Genomic DNA, 15,235 nt, shown 5'->3' with positions numbered 1-15,235 from the left:
AACGACAAAGGCAATTTGAGTAACCGGCGCAAATCCTTGTTTGCTGTGGAAATGGTGGTGAGGGGATTGTCGCCATCAAATTTATTGTGTTTCAAATTTGGTTGTATCACTGTTTTGAAAGCCCATTTGTAGATCTTATAGTCTGAAAAAGGCTCGTTTCGTTTGAAACGGTTCTTATAGGCGAAGCCAAATTACTGTAACAATATAACATCATTTACAGCCTCTAGGTTTTCGTTTATTGTACTAGTCTATAAAATGAATGAGAAGTCGCCCTGGTTTTAATTCATAGAAAAAAAACACGAAAAAAGGATGGTATAATCAGCTAATCAGCACAGCGGTAGAAATTCAAGGACAGAGCAACACCAGGAGCATCCTACATAGAATAGTACCATAAAAAAGGATGGTATAAACAGAGCAAGACACCCCCTGCAAAATGATGAATGGGCAACTCGAAAAGAACAGGTCAGTGATAGACCTGAAATCATTCAGTTTATACCATATCCTCAAAACCATACAATCAAAGCCCCTTAGATTCCAACAAGGACCATGTCTCTTCTATTCTTTTACTCAAACGCGTCATCATCGTCATCTGGAAGAGGTTGGCTAGCAGCAGCAGCAAGTTCGGCTTCATGACTGTTAAGAGTACAGGGAGCAAGAACAAATGTTAAAAAATAAATGATGACATGAACATAAATGACAGGATATAAAGAGACACAAGACGTGATGATTTGCTGTATCAACTATTTAAAGAAAAAGAATCCAACGGACTCTTGTACACTTGCTCAACACAAACACATTGATTGTGTAACATAAGTTAATTTTTAATAAATCATAGAAATTCCTTTCTTATGGGTTCTTTTATAAACAATGCACATAATGTACATGAAGATTTGTAAATATCCATGGAGATTAGAGAGCAAAAGACTGATAAAAGATGGCTAATCTTAAACAGCACAAAATACTTACTGTGCTTGTGCTACAAGGTCGATAGGCACTTCTGGGGGAGCCAAGGCTGGAGTCTCAACAAAATGCAAGTTAGGATCCCTACAGTCACAAACAATCCCAACTATTATCACTTCGCGTCAACAGAAATTACAAATGGTTGAAGGCATTCAGATTGAAATTATGATAATTTTTTACCCAGCAAGTTTTCTAGCAAGGTACAAGAATGGCTTCTCAAAATTATAGTTGCTCTTAGCTGAAATCTCATAGTATTGCAGGTTCTTCTTCCTGTGAAAGGTAACCTGCTTTGCCTTCACCTGCCTGTTCTTTACATCAACCTTGTTTCCACAAAGAACAATAGGAATGTTTTCGCAGACCCTGAAGAGTAGACAGCAGATAGTGATAAAAAAATGTATTAGATGAGCTTGACAATAAGAATTGAATTTAATTTCAGATCAGAACAAAGAACTCTTAACACACCTGCAAAGATCCCTATGCCATGTAGGTACATTCTTGTATGTCAACCGAGCAGTAACATCAAACATGATTATAGCACAATTACCATGGATGCTGCACCATAGGTACAATTGTAATGCAGTTAGTCACTTCAACATACCAAGAAACAAAATTACAGAGAGGGTCAGGAAATAGAAAAGAACCTAGTACAAAGATAAAGGTCTGCTAAAATCCAGAATAAACCCTCTAGGCATATAAACTAATCCATTAATACATGCTTAAAAAAGGTTTAGACTAATCAATTCACCCAAGACAATCTAGATCTACTGATGTAAAGAGAAATGTTGTCCAAATATTCAGGTGTGCAAAACAACAAAGTGAAACTAAGACATAACTCAGAATCTGTGACATCAACCAGGATCCTAAAACCTAGACTATAACAATAACAGGAACAATAACATTGAAGACAAATCCCCCATTAAAAAAAAAAAAAAAAAAAACAGCAGGAAAAAAAAACTTGCATTCTTCATCTTTTTCATAAATTAACACCACACAATCAGCACAAAAGATTACACATGGGATATCTAAAAAGATAAAATCTTGCAATTAAGCACCAAATCATCCTCGTTGCATAAATCCCGATAGTTGAAACCCATACACTTTGTTTACAAAAATCTAGAATTGAAACAAACAATCACTTACTAGTATCCATCTCTAAGACCACCAAACTTCTCTTGACCGGCTGTATCCCAGCAATAGAATCTAATTTTACCACAGTTAGTGAAGAAATCCAAAGGATGAACTTCCACACCAATAGTTGCTGTATTCACCAAAAATATGTAAATAAATTAATAACTAGCGCACTAAAAAACCATCTAAGACAAGCACACAAGAATCAATCAAAATAACAAAAGTTAAAACTTACGCTCATATTTCTTCTCGAACTCGCCAGTCAGATGCCTTTTCACAAATGTTGTTTTCCCTGCATTGAGCAAACACCCAGAAGCCAAAAATTAAAAAAACCCCTATGCTCTTAATAAAAAAAAAAATCAACACCCTAAATCCACAAACCCATCAAAAACCAAAACCCTGAATCCCTTCCCACAAAACAAATTTGTTTTTCTTTTTCAAATATCCATATTCTTTAATAAAAAAGAATCAAAACCCAAATTCCCTTTTTCACAAATATATCTCATTTTCTACCCAGAAGAAGAAAATCAAAACCAAGTCCAAAAAACAACAAGAATCAATACAAATCAACAAATCCAGATCAACAAACTTAAAAAATCACAAAAAAATGACAAATTTAACCAAAACAGAATCTCAAAAGGAGATATACATACATACCTGTACCACCATCGCCAACAATCACAAGCTTGAAGCTTGGATAATCAACAGTTTGCTGATTCGGCAAAGCCTACCAAAAAAAAATCATCAAAAAGAAAATAAAAATGAAATCTTGAGATTATTGCAATATAGAAAATGAGAAGTGAAAACATGGGCTAAACTTGCTCACCATTTGAGTTTTAAGACTTGGAATTGAAACAGAGAGAGCTACCGCTCCTACTACTATTGGATTTGAATTTTAGAAGGCTTCTTGTGAGGGCTAAAGGGGCCTTTTTGTAAGGAGGAGAGAGTAGAAAGATCTGGGACGTTGGTATTTGTGGGCTCTTTCTAGACGGTGTTGATCGAGGGAGTGGAGATTATAACTTCGGCTTAAAGCTGCCGCTAACGCTGCTGATCCATAGGTGTTCTTCAGCTTCACGTGGATGATTGGAAATGCATTCAGAGATATTTTAAAAATATTTTTTATTTAAAAATATATTAAAAAAATATTTTTTATTTTAAAAAAATTATTTTTTATATTAGTATATCAAAATAATTTAAAAATATAAAAAAATATTAATTTAAAAAATATTTTTTAAAAAATATTTTTAAAATGTAAAAATAAATAAAACCTATATTTTCCCTATTTGACATGACTTTTTTTAAAGTAATTTTTAAATTATTTTTTATTTAAAAATAATAAATTATTATTTTTACCTAATTTTTCATGATTTTAATATATTAATATTAAAAATAAAAAAATATATTTTTAATTAAAAATTATTTATAAAAAAACAAGTGAAATAGAGTTGATTCTTATGCATGCTCCAGCCAATGGAAACAGACTCATTTGATATTTTATTTTTTTAAGAATAGATGGTTAATTATGAATGCAGTAAAAAAATTTTAAAAAAATAAAATAATTAGTTAATTATCTTTTATTGGAGTTGTTGTTTTGTTTTTTAAAGTATTTTTTATTTAAAAATATTTTAAATTTTTTTTATTTTTAACATTAAAACTATCTAAAATTAAAAAAAAATTAACAAAAACACAAACACTTAATTGGATAAGCTAAGCATTGGATTTTTTTACTAGTTTGAGCTTATTTAGAAATATGATTGTAGTTGTTTTTCAAAGTAATTTTTATTTAAAAATATATTAAAATAATATTTTTAATTTTTTAAAAATTATTTTTTATATTAATATATTAAAATGATATAAAAAATACTAAAAATATATTAATTTAAAGTAAAAAATAAATAAATTTTCTAAAAAATAGTTTTAAAATGTAAAAATAAACATGAACGAAGGCAGCCTACATTAGCATATTAGCATATAGTTACACAAGATGGAGCTTTAACGAGAAAATTCAAGGTCCATTGAACATTTCATTAAACAAAGAATTGTGGGAAATGGGCTTCCATCTTGAGAGTGATCCAAAGCTTCAATCTCAATAACCAGTAAAGGGAAATGGGCTTCCAACTTGTTTCGACAGTTGGAAGTCTTGACGAGGGCATTGCTGGCGGCCATGGTTGGATGCTGCAGCTGCTTCAGTATGCTTGGATGGCCATGGTGGCGTTTAGAATGAGGCTGTTGATTAACATGATTTTCTTCCTAATTCTTTGGGATATAACCTGGTTACTAGGAGCTGGGTTTGTATTGAATTCTAGGGTTTTTGTCTGTGTTTGTGAGGTTTCCAGCGATACCGGAGGATGCGTGAAGTCTGATGCTGTGGGTGTTTTTGACAGGGGATGTTCTTATAGAATCCTGAAACGTCAGTGTATGTTATTGGAATATACAGAACAGTGTGGAGTTTAGGAATTCAGGCCTTGCAAGGTTCAAAAGATGAATTCTCAGCCCAGGAATATTCTGAAGAAAAGATCACTGCCAAAAAGATAAGTCTATTAAAAAAGATAAGTCTATTAGTAACTCCCTCGTCCATAACCAAATTAGCAACAAATAATTTTATATAATTATTTTTTAGCAACAATTTATGTTGAAATTCAGTTGCTAATTATATAAATTAATAACGAATATTTTATGGTTAATCATCATTGTTGATCAGTAACGAATATTACGTTACTGATCTATTATTAATTAATAATAAAAAATTTATTACTGATTTGTCCAATAATTATTTTTTAAAACATGATTTTTTTTCTATTTATTGAATTTTTTATAAGTATTTGTGGATATTTCAAAAATTATAAAAAAATATATAAAGAACATAAATTAATACTAGAAATTATTTTATCAATAATAATAAGTCAAATAAAAATAAATATCATAATAAATTTCAAAATCCTGTTAAACTTACATCAATGTAAATAAGTCATAATTTAATAAATATGTATATAACGAACCAAAACAATGCTGACCATCATAAGGTGGGATCAGTTTATGATGGTCAAGGCCTAAGTCAATATACTGGATTAGACAGGGAATACATAGGTATCGTTATTTGTAGAGCCACATGTGATGGCATAGATGAAGCTATAGGTGCCGACATACCTTGGTCCATATTTGATGCCCAAGCTTGCTATCTCATGTTACTAAGAAATTTTATGATAGAAGTCATCTCTTGCTGTGGTGATAAAATATGACCATCTCTTTCCTTTATTTGCTTTTTCAATACCTGAATTGATGAACTTAAAGGTGTTGACTCCATCATATAGGATTGTGATGAAGCACTCGTACTAACCATGGAGGTTCTTTTCCACCTGTTTTTTCTTGTTATCAACCAAAAACAATATTAGAAAATATAAATATAAAATTTTAAAGTCCATTGTAACAAATTAAAAAAATCATTACCATGCTAGCTTGATATGATGTAAATGACACTATACCTCTAGAATGAGTGCTTAATTTACCATTTATTTCAGTTAGCCGATTATTCCTTACAGATTTTGATCTCCTTTGAAATTCAATGGTGGATCAAATATCTTTAATCATTTGATTTCAATTGTTATTATTTATCCAAACTGGACCTTTATTAATGCAATCCATAATATTTGTGGTATTTCTGTCTAACATAGCTCTATTATGAGCTCGAGTCAACTGCTGGTCAAAGCAATTCTAGTCTTATCTTTTCAAATCTTACGAATAATTGGTTCATCGTCCTCAGAAAATGTATATTTTTTCTACCAAAAAAACAAAGACAAAGCTCAACATAGTTGCTAACTAACCTTTATAACTATAATGTATAGATAACCATTAGTTAAAAAGATGAACAAAAAATATTGTTAGAATAATAACTTACTACATCATAAAATGGAATTTAATTTGTCTTATATTCTTATTATTATAATATTTTTTAAAATAAAAATATATATATATGAGTTGGTTTGACACAGTGAACCAAGGTCATTAAAATGACATACAATTAAGATTGCTAAATGAAAAATTACGCAAACTAAGAACTCTACTAATACATTATCGCTTAACATTCAGTCTTACACCAACACAAAAGTCTCGGATAAAAAATGCTCGCTAAGAACAAAAAAAAAATCATGAACTAAAAAAATGACATGGGTTCACGGTTATGCAATCTAATTACAAGTAATGATGCCCTGTACGAATCTCAGATTCAAACAATTAAAGAACTTCCATGGTAACTTAACTCGTGTCTTTACAAAGGAATGCCATCAACAAATGCTACATGTATTAATAAGAAACACATCACCAAAGCATAAGGCAATCATGTTTTAAACCTTTGTAGTATATGGGGATAAATAATAAAAGTTCTAACCTATTGTTTATTAAATCTTAAGTCTTAAGTCTCATGTTTCTTTATGACTTTACAATAGCCTATTTTCATTATATATAGATTTTTGCTTCCTCCTGCCAAAATAGTTAACTATTATATACGTCTAGTACTACAATGTTAGTTGATTTCATTAACACATAATTATATCTAAAATTCAAATACCAATGTATAATCTCATATCTTAAACTCTTTAAAGAGTTCATCCCTATAAGTTGAGTCAACTCTTTCCCAATTATGCTATGCTCCTTTAAAATTTGATCTTAAAATAAGTCTGATCTCATGCCTACACGATGAGTTATTGAAGCTTAAAAAAATAACAAAGATTCATTAAAATAATGAAGCTTAAAAAACTATTATAAAACACAATAACCTTATAAATTTCAACTTCCTCTCTTTTTCCTATTATAAAACACAATAACCTTATAAATTTCAACTTACTCTCTTTTTCCATATAGATGAAGCTCTTTTTTTTTTTGTAATTGGATCTTTATGTGTGTCAAAACCCTCCTTTTGAACCCTTTGCTCATGATGCAATGAAGAAGATGTTGAATCGTGGATTGATGGGACGTCATCTCGATCCTCTGAATCTCTAACATTACAATTGTCTCCCTCATCACCTAATCCTCTTGCATTAACATCATCTCTCTCATTTTCATCATTATCACCATTATCACTATTTACTCTCTCATAGTATTCTCTTCTATTTTCTTCAACTGTCTCACCTCTCCTAACAACATTGCCGCTCCAATCATAATAACCCTCATCAATATTATATCCTCCAAAAGTATGTGGGTGATCTCGAGGGAAGCCTTTTTAATTTTGAAGTAAATTTTAAAAGCGAAAACCCTCGTATGATTGATAATCATCCCTCCTTCCATAATCTTGTTGAGTATGATATGTATTCAAAGTAGGATTATAGCAATCATGCAACTCATGATGAATAGGTTGATGAGAAATGGATGCTTGGCTATTCAGCTCAGATGAAGGGCCATTTAGTCTAGATGAAGTGATCTTATTACTCTTGGAACCTAATATAGAACCATGTCAAGGCATGCTAAATACCTGAAATAGAATAAAAAAATTAACATCAATAATAAACATTATAAAATAAATATAACTAAATTATTTTTAATTATTGAATATGAACTAATTAAAACAATAAGAAAATCAAAAGGAAATTTTTTTTTAATTAATACCATTAATACAAATGCAGCTTACATAACTTAAAAATAAGTCCAAATACAATAAATAAAAAATAAATTTTACAGTAAATCATCATCATATTGCTCATCATTATCATCACTCATAACCACATCATCATCATCATCATAATCATCATTAACATCATCATTAAATTCTTCTTAAGAAACCTTTTTAGCTTCTACCGAATTTGCATGTAACTGAAGCAATTCATAATGGTTGATTTCTAGATAATATGATGCTTCAACAAATATATTTAGATCATCAAGTGTTTGGGTAGGAAAGACACAACATGGTTGAGAGATATCATCTAACTGAGCGACATCAAATGATTTCATATTGTTATCATTTTCAATAAATTCACTCATGTCAATGTTATAGCGACTTCTAATAGTTGTCTTAATAACAATCCACCATTCAGAAGATTTATTATCAGGTGGACATGTATAATAGACTTGTTGATATTGTTGTGCTGGCACAAAATCTTCATTTCCATATAGTCGAGATGTATGCTTGATTTCAACCAAACCATTTGAACAATGCATTCTAATTCCTCTTCTTGTATTATACAAATGGCATTTCAACATGAATATCTTGCACTTACTCCCTAAATATTTTAATCGAACAACTTCTTCAAGCATTTCATAATAGTCACATTCATTGTCATCATGACGACTTCCTTTCACACAAATCCCACTATTCATCATCTTTTTAAATCGACCATAACTTTGAGTGTGAAATTTTACTAAATTTGAAGGGCTCATAGCAAGTGCAAAGATTTGATTCCCAGTTCCATTTGATTGATATTCAACCTAGCACAATATTTAACACCATAATAAATATTTTTTCAAAAAAAATAATTCCTTAAAAGAATAAAACTAAATTAAAAAAATCATTTTATAAAATCACTTACATTATTTTTTAACCAAATTGGAAAGATTTCCTCACATAATTTTTCTATTTCAGCATCGCTCACATTTGGTTGTTGTGACTTTAGCTCTTGATGACATTGCCTAAATTATAAATAGTTTATTTTTAAAATTAAATTATTAAAAAAAAGTACAGAAATTTTTTTTTCATACTTACTCTAAATAAGGCTTCAATTCTTCACAGTTGAAACAAATATAATTATATGTAATTTTCTTTTCAACATGTGATAATTGTCTTTCATACGATTTATCTTCTGGACAATTTTTTTCCTTGGTAAGAAAAAACTGAAAGTTGTCCATTAAGACTTTTAAGTTCATCGTCATCATTTCTTAGAACTCGATTCCATATTATTTGCATGTCATCGCCAAAATAATGAGATGCAAAATTGGTAATTTCATCAATCAAATATGCTTCACATATGAAACCCTCAACTTTAGCTTTATTGGTCACTTTTTTCTTTAAATAAAGCGTACACCTATATCATTGATATCAATTAGTTTAGGGAATAATAGAAAAAAAAAAATATGACATGAAAACATACCGTTCAAATGGATACATCCATCGATATTGAACGAATCCTTCAACGTTTGCCTCATAAGGTAAATGTATTGTCAAGTGTTTCAAGAGTCAAAGAAGGATGAAGGAAAAATCCTTTCAAGTTTGCAAATAATTTTAGTGACATTCATCTACAACAACTTCATGTATTGGACATTTAAACTTGTAATACTAATGTCCCGAAAAAATACTGACAATTCTGTTAATGACTCTCACAGTGGCTTAGGCAAGTAAAGTCGAAAAGCAATTGAAAGAAGTCTTTGCATAAAAACATGAAAATCATGACTTTTCATGCCTGAAACCTTACATTGTACCTCTTTTATACACCGTGAGATATTTGAAGCATGACCATCAGGAAAAGATAATTCTTTCATCCATGACAACACTTCTTGTTGTTGTTTCTTGAAGAGATAATAAGTGCCTTTAGGTTTGTAAACCCGACCACTTGCATTATGTTGTAAATGTAAGTTTGGCTTCTTACAATACAGCTGAATATCCAACCTAACCTTTAAATTATCCTTGTTTCTATCAGGACAATCCATTATTGTATAAAAAATATTATCAAAGAAATTTTTTTCAATGTGTATGACATTCAAATTATGACGAATCAAATCTGTATGTCAATATGGAAACTCCCAGAAAATGCTCTTCTTCACCCAAATTATGTGTAACACCAAAGCCTGGAATTTTGTCATTATGAGAGGAACTTCTAATATGTCCCTCCGTAAACTTGGACACTTCAAATAACATTTCTGAACTAAATCGACAGGGTAGAGGAGGGAGCCATTTTGTTACTTCTTTCAAAAACTTATCTAATTGATATCTATATGGGTGATCCATAGGTAGGAATGATGACAGTAAAAAAAAGTTGTTTTTCATCCATGCTTTGTTGTGCTCCATAAAATAAGGACAAGACAACTTGCCATGAATACTCCAACTCGATAACATACCATAGGCTGGAAAGTCACTAATGGTCAACAACAAAGCTGCCCTTAATTGAAAATTTTCCTTTCTATATATATCATAGGCATTAACACCAACAAGTCATATCTTTGTCAACTCATCAATTAACAGTCATAGGGAAACACTAAGTTTTTTCCTCGGATTCTTCGGCACAGGAATAATCATTGACAAAAACATGAATGGTCGGGCCATTCATTTCTAAAAAGGCAAGTTATAAACAGTTATAATTACTAGCTAACAAGAGTAAACATTTAAAGACATGTCAAATGGACTAAAACCATCAGTGCATAATCCTAATCGAATATTTCGTGGATCAGATGCAAAGTCCTAATGGTCCTGATTAAACTTCTTTCATGCCTCCCCGTCAAATGGATGCACCATAACTCCATCATCTGACCTATAAAAATAATGTCATGTCATATATTTGGCATGATGTGGAGACATGAATAGCCTCTAAAGTCTTGGCGTCAAAGGAAAGTATCAGAGTTGTTTATCTGACTTATTAGAACCTTTACTAATGAGATTTCTACGTCTGTATCGTAAACTTCCACAAAAGTCATAATTTGTTTTCATTGCATCTACCTCATAGTACAACATACAATAATTAGGACACACATCATATTTATCATAACCAAGTCCAAATGGCAGCATAAGTTTCTTGACATCATAGAAATTTGAAACCAAATTTCATTATCAAGCATGCAACTTGTAAATTTCGTAAATTTGTTAAAGACAGTCTGAGTCAAATTTAGAGTTAGCTTTATATTAAGCAATTGTACACAAACAGATAATTTGGATTGCTTAGTACCCATCCTATAAAGACTGTTCTATAGCTTTCGGTAATTTATAAAATTTATCTGCCTCTGGATTCAGAAGTTCCTCTGCTACCATAGGACTAGAAACCATGTCATTAAAGTATGCATCACCAACCCCCATTGCATGCAGAACCATATTCCTATATGAATTTTCTTCATAAACATCATTCACAACATGACTACATTCAACTAATGAAGGTCCAGCAATTATTGGTTTTTTATGTACAGTCTAATTTTTATAATCAGATAAAAATCCTCTTGAAAATAGGTGCTTATAAACATCTTCTTCCATTAAAAACTTTTGATTTTTGCACTTTATACAAGGACATATAATTTTACCTCCAGATACATTTTCATCAATTGAAAATGCAAAATTGATAAATCTTCGTACACCCGCAATAAATTCTAGACAAATATGACTATCCCTATGACGGGGATACATCCATGATCAATCATCCATATTAATCTAATTAACATAATTAAAACCAACAAATTTTTAGAATGTTATTTAATATATTTCTTAATCCATATTTAACACTTTATATAATAAATTATCAAAATAACTTCATTAATAACTTGCTCATAAGTTATAAAAGAAAAGATATGAAAACTTGAAATAAAAGAAAAGACAACATTGGAGTACTGCATGAAGTTGAAATATAATTTAGTTTGAATTATGTGGAAAGAGGAAGATACTATACTGTTTTGATTGTCTAGTGGATTAGTAAAATTAATAGGCAAAATAGCTAGCTAATTAATTAGGATACACCAAGCAATTGCTCTATTTATTATTTGCCATTACCATTTTTTTTCTACAGCTTTAGTAATCTAGACTCTTTTATTAAAAAAAATAATCGTTTGCATTGTCATGTAATATTATAGAAATAAAGTTTTCATGCAACCACATGCCATAATTATTTTTTTAACCAACTATTAAATATTTATTTGATCAATAATTTATTACTTAAGATCATCACATTTAACAAAGAAATACTTACAAACTAAAATAAGATTATATGCCTATCTAATCTATGGTTATTGAACTGCACAACACACAAAATAACAACTTCTCTTTCAAAGAAGTGCAATATAAACATTAAAAATACTTTGGAGGCAAATTACACCATTATTAGCAAATATATGTCAAGATTCATTGACCATGTGATTTTTCTATAAACCAAGATATCTTTTAAAATTGACAAACCTAAAGGACCTAACAAGCACATCCCAAAAACTTGGCAGCTCCAGATGCAAATAAGTAATGTGATGTGAAGCGTTCAACAATCTAAAATTAGAAGGAAAAAAATGAGCAAGAATATTAGTGTTAAGAAATTAAATAAGTAAATCAATAGCATTACTTTAACTAGAAGGAAGGTATATTGTAATAAATAAACAAATAAACAAAATAAATATTAGAAGTAAATATAAGATTGCAACCTTATATTTTAAAATTTTCTTTGATATGCTATAACTGGTATGAAATGCAAATCATGTTGTTTTGGGATTCAAAATCCAATAAGTGATATATTAATATTTAATACCAATCAGAATTACTATTGAGTAAAATGATTACATATCTTTCCTTCTTTTCTTCCCCTGCTATCATACACATTTATTAATATATGGTGAAGTTTCAAAGACAATAATTGAGCATAGATTTATATGTAAACAATGTTCATTCTGCAAGCCCACAAATTGTCTTCATTGCATACAACTATAATCAGAAAATTGAATTTCTAATTTCCTTTATTTGTTAAAACATGTAATCATACTCTCTCTGCTCTACTCTATTTAACACTACTAAACAAGAACAATTTTCTTTATTTTAAATTATAACAATGAAATTAATGATTGTAACTATCAGTAAACTAAGTTGCACTAGCTCTGCCTTGTTTATAGTATGATCAAGTACTGACCATCCAATATTTATTTTTCTATTCAACACAAAGCCCAACCCCTCTTCTCTCTATATATTTGTTTTTCATTTCATCGATCGACCTTACCCAGCTAACGAACTTAAAATGAAATACATTATTTATCTGTCATGTTTTAGACTTTTGTTAGCTTATAGAAATTATAAAGATAAAGAACATTATATTAAGAATTATAAACATTAGCAAGTGATGACAACTATATTTAACAAATAATTTGTAAGAGATCAAACAAAATTAGTTAATAAAATAATATATATTCTCTCTAAATCACAAACACAATCTCTCAAATATGGGTTTATAATTATACTTGCTATCTTAATTTGTTGCACCATATTTGTTCCTTTCAAGATGAAATCCTTAGTAGCACAGCACTAGAGAAGAAGTTAAGAAAGTGACAGATGAGGTTATTGAAAAAGGACGCCTTGGGAGCACATATTCATGGAGAGCAATTGAAGAAAGTGACAGAAGATGGGGTTTTTGGAAAGGAAAGAAGGGGACAGATAGGGTTAGGGATCTTTTGGAGAATAAAATGTTTTTTCTTTTGAGAATGGTATTTCCCCGAATGAGGTTTTTTTTTTTTTTTTTTTGCAATGTACCAATTACTTATTAACACGTCATTATTATTATTTTTTTGTATAAAAGTCAAATTCTAATCTTTTCTTTTTATTAGCGACAAACTTTTTCATTGCAAATTTTGTGCTACCATACTAGCAACGGAAAAATCCGTAGCTGATTCTTAATACATTGCTAAATCTATTGCTAATATTAAAAAATTAATATATGTGTAATCCGTTACTAATCTATTGTTAAATTTGCATATGAAATATTTTACTGATAACATCTTATGCTAATAACCTTCTTTTTTAGTAGTGGAAAGGCAGACACTCCTTTTCTTTTTTATCAAAATATAAGCAAGTATTATAGATCAAAAGTAACAAAGCTAGAAGACCAGCTAGTCAAAATTAAAAGCATATACAGCCTATTGGAAATGAACATAAAGGAACAAGCTTCTAAGATGAACATAATGAACCAAAGTAAAACAATTTACAATCAAAGTAAAGACTGAATGGAACATGGTCCCTGAACAAAGATGACAAGCTGAATTACATTGAAGCCTCAAAAAGACAAACATTGTAGGCAACAACATCAAACAAACATAACAACTGCTAAAAAGGAATAGACCTTAATAACAGAGCATCAATAAGGAGACTAACAGACAAATCATGAGGGATACCACCTTATGATGCATCAAGGCTCTGTAAGCACTACAAATAAACAACGATATAAATTAGAAGTGAGGGGTAGGAGAGGTCCTACCACTTCCAGATCTGGAAAACCAGTCCCTCCATATCTCGACAATAAATTTAGAGAAGATACTTGAGTTGAGAATACAACTGTTATCACTAGTAACTGGAAGAAGCTTTGGACGAACCACAGAAGAGTGAGTGGCCCCACTTGCATTGGTAGAGAGGGTCAGAGCACTATCACCAAGTGAGCAAGAGATCCCATTGATGCAAGTAGTGGCGAGAGCCATGATAAGGGCAAGGGTCTTGGATGAACCACCGTCAAAGACATCCTCTAGGGTGGAATGAGCATCATCTAAATGGTCGTCATCTAGATGATATGCCACTAGAACACACTTTTTAGGGCAGGGGACACACCCTAGATCGATCAGACTTATCTTTAGCAACGCCAAAGAGACTTGAATACTGCTTGAAGGTTTGGGAATCTGAGACAAAGAGAGCTTGAGATGCCAAAAACATAGTCAGATTGTACAAAGACTCCTCATGACTCCATTTTAGTTGAATCAAAGAGGAGAGAAATGCTAATTTCTTTCTAGTGGTGGCCACGTAAGTAACCAATGAAGAAAGAGGTTTAACCGGAGACTCGGGAGCTGCAGGTCACCATTACAAGGAGAAACCTTCAAAATAAAAGAGAACATCTCTCTCTAGATTATCTCTCTAGCTGCAGCCCCTACTAAGAGCTCTTTCTTAGAAGAGACTAGATATGGTTAGCTTTCTTGGAAGGGTAGATGTTCTTGCTCGTGTCAATGGTGGCAATGACGGTGAGTCTGTATGGTTCGAACGGTTAGCTTTCTTTATCGTTGTAGTTTTTTTAATTTATTATGTTGTTTTCTAATTTGCATGCAATGGAGCTAAACCGACGATCCAAAAGTAGAAACACAGACCTTCTATTTACGATGTTGGTGGTTCGTTATATTTTAGGAAGAGACTACATAGGGGCGATACACTGTAGCAGGTCAAATTTTTTCTTAAGTAAAAAAAAATTACTAAAACGAAGCAAGCGTTCAAGATAAATACAAAAGATTTAAAATTCTAGTCATTAAT

General features: G+C 30.8%; 1 protein-coding gene across 1 annotated transcript; it reads right to left on the bottom strand.

Moving 5' to 3' along the window:
* Nucleotides 1-310: 310 nt before the first annotated feature.
* Nucleotides 311-3,168, bottom strand: LOC133673855 (GTP-binding nuclear protein Ran-3-like). Its single transcript, XM_062094767.1, has 8 exons — nt 2,915-3,168; nt 2,746-2,815; nt 2,324-2,380; nt 2,101-2,218; nt 1,423-1,512; nt 1,141-1,320; nt 967-1,044; nt 311-633 (listed from the first exon to the last, which is right to left on the bottom strand). Exons 1-8 carry the CDS (start codon nt 2,915-2,917, stop codon nt 564-566), a joined length of 666 nt encoding a protein of 221 aa, XP_061950751.1. The 5' UTR covers nt 2,918-3,168; the 3' UTR covers nt 311-563.
* Between the last annotated feature and the right edge of the window lie 12,067 nt (nt 3,169-15,235).

Source organism: Populus nigra, chromosome 15 (genome assembly GCF_951802175.1).
Source record: "Populus nigra chromosome 15, ddPopNigr1.1, whole genome shotgun sequence".
NCBI lineage: Eukaryota > Viridiplantae > Streptophyta > Magnoliopsida > Malpighiales > Salicaceae > Populus > Populus nigra.
The sequence above is the reverse complement of the archived record's forward strand: the minus strand, read 5'-3'. Positions and strand labels throughout refer to the sequence as shown.

What these genes read in the sequence shown, in the direction of transcription:
- LOC133673855 (XM_062094767.1), bottom strand. An exon ending in GGTCTTAGAGATGGATACTA is followed by an intron (nt 1,513 to 2,100) that starts GTAAGTGATTGT and finishes CCTATGGTGCAG; the next exon opens with CATCCATGGTAATTGTGCTA. An exon ending in CTTGCTAGAAAACTTGCTGG is followed by an intron (nt 1,045 to 1,140) that starts GTAAAAAATTAT and finishes TTGTGACTGTAG; the next exon opens with GGATCCTAACTTGCATTTTG.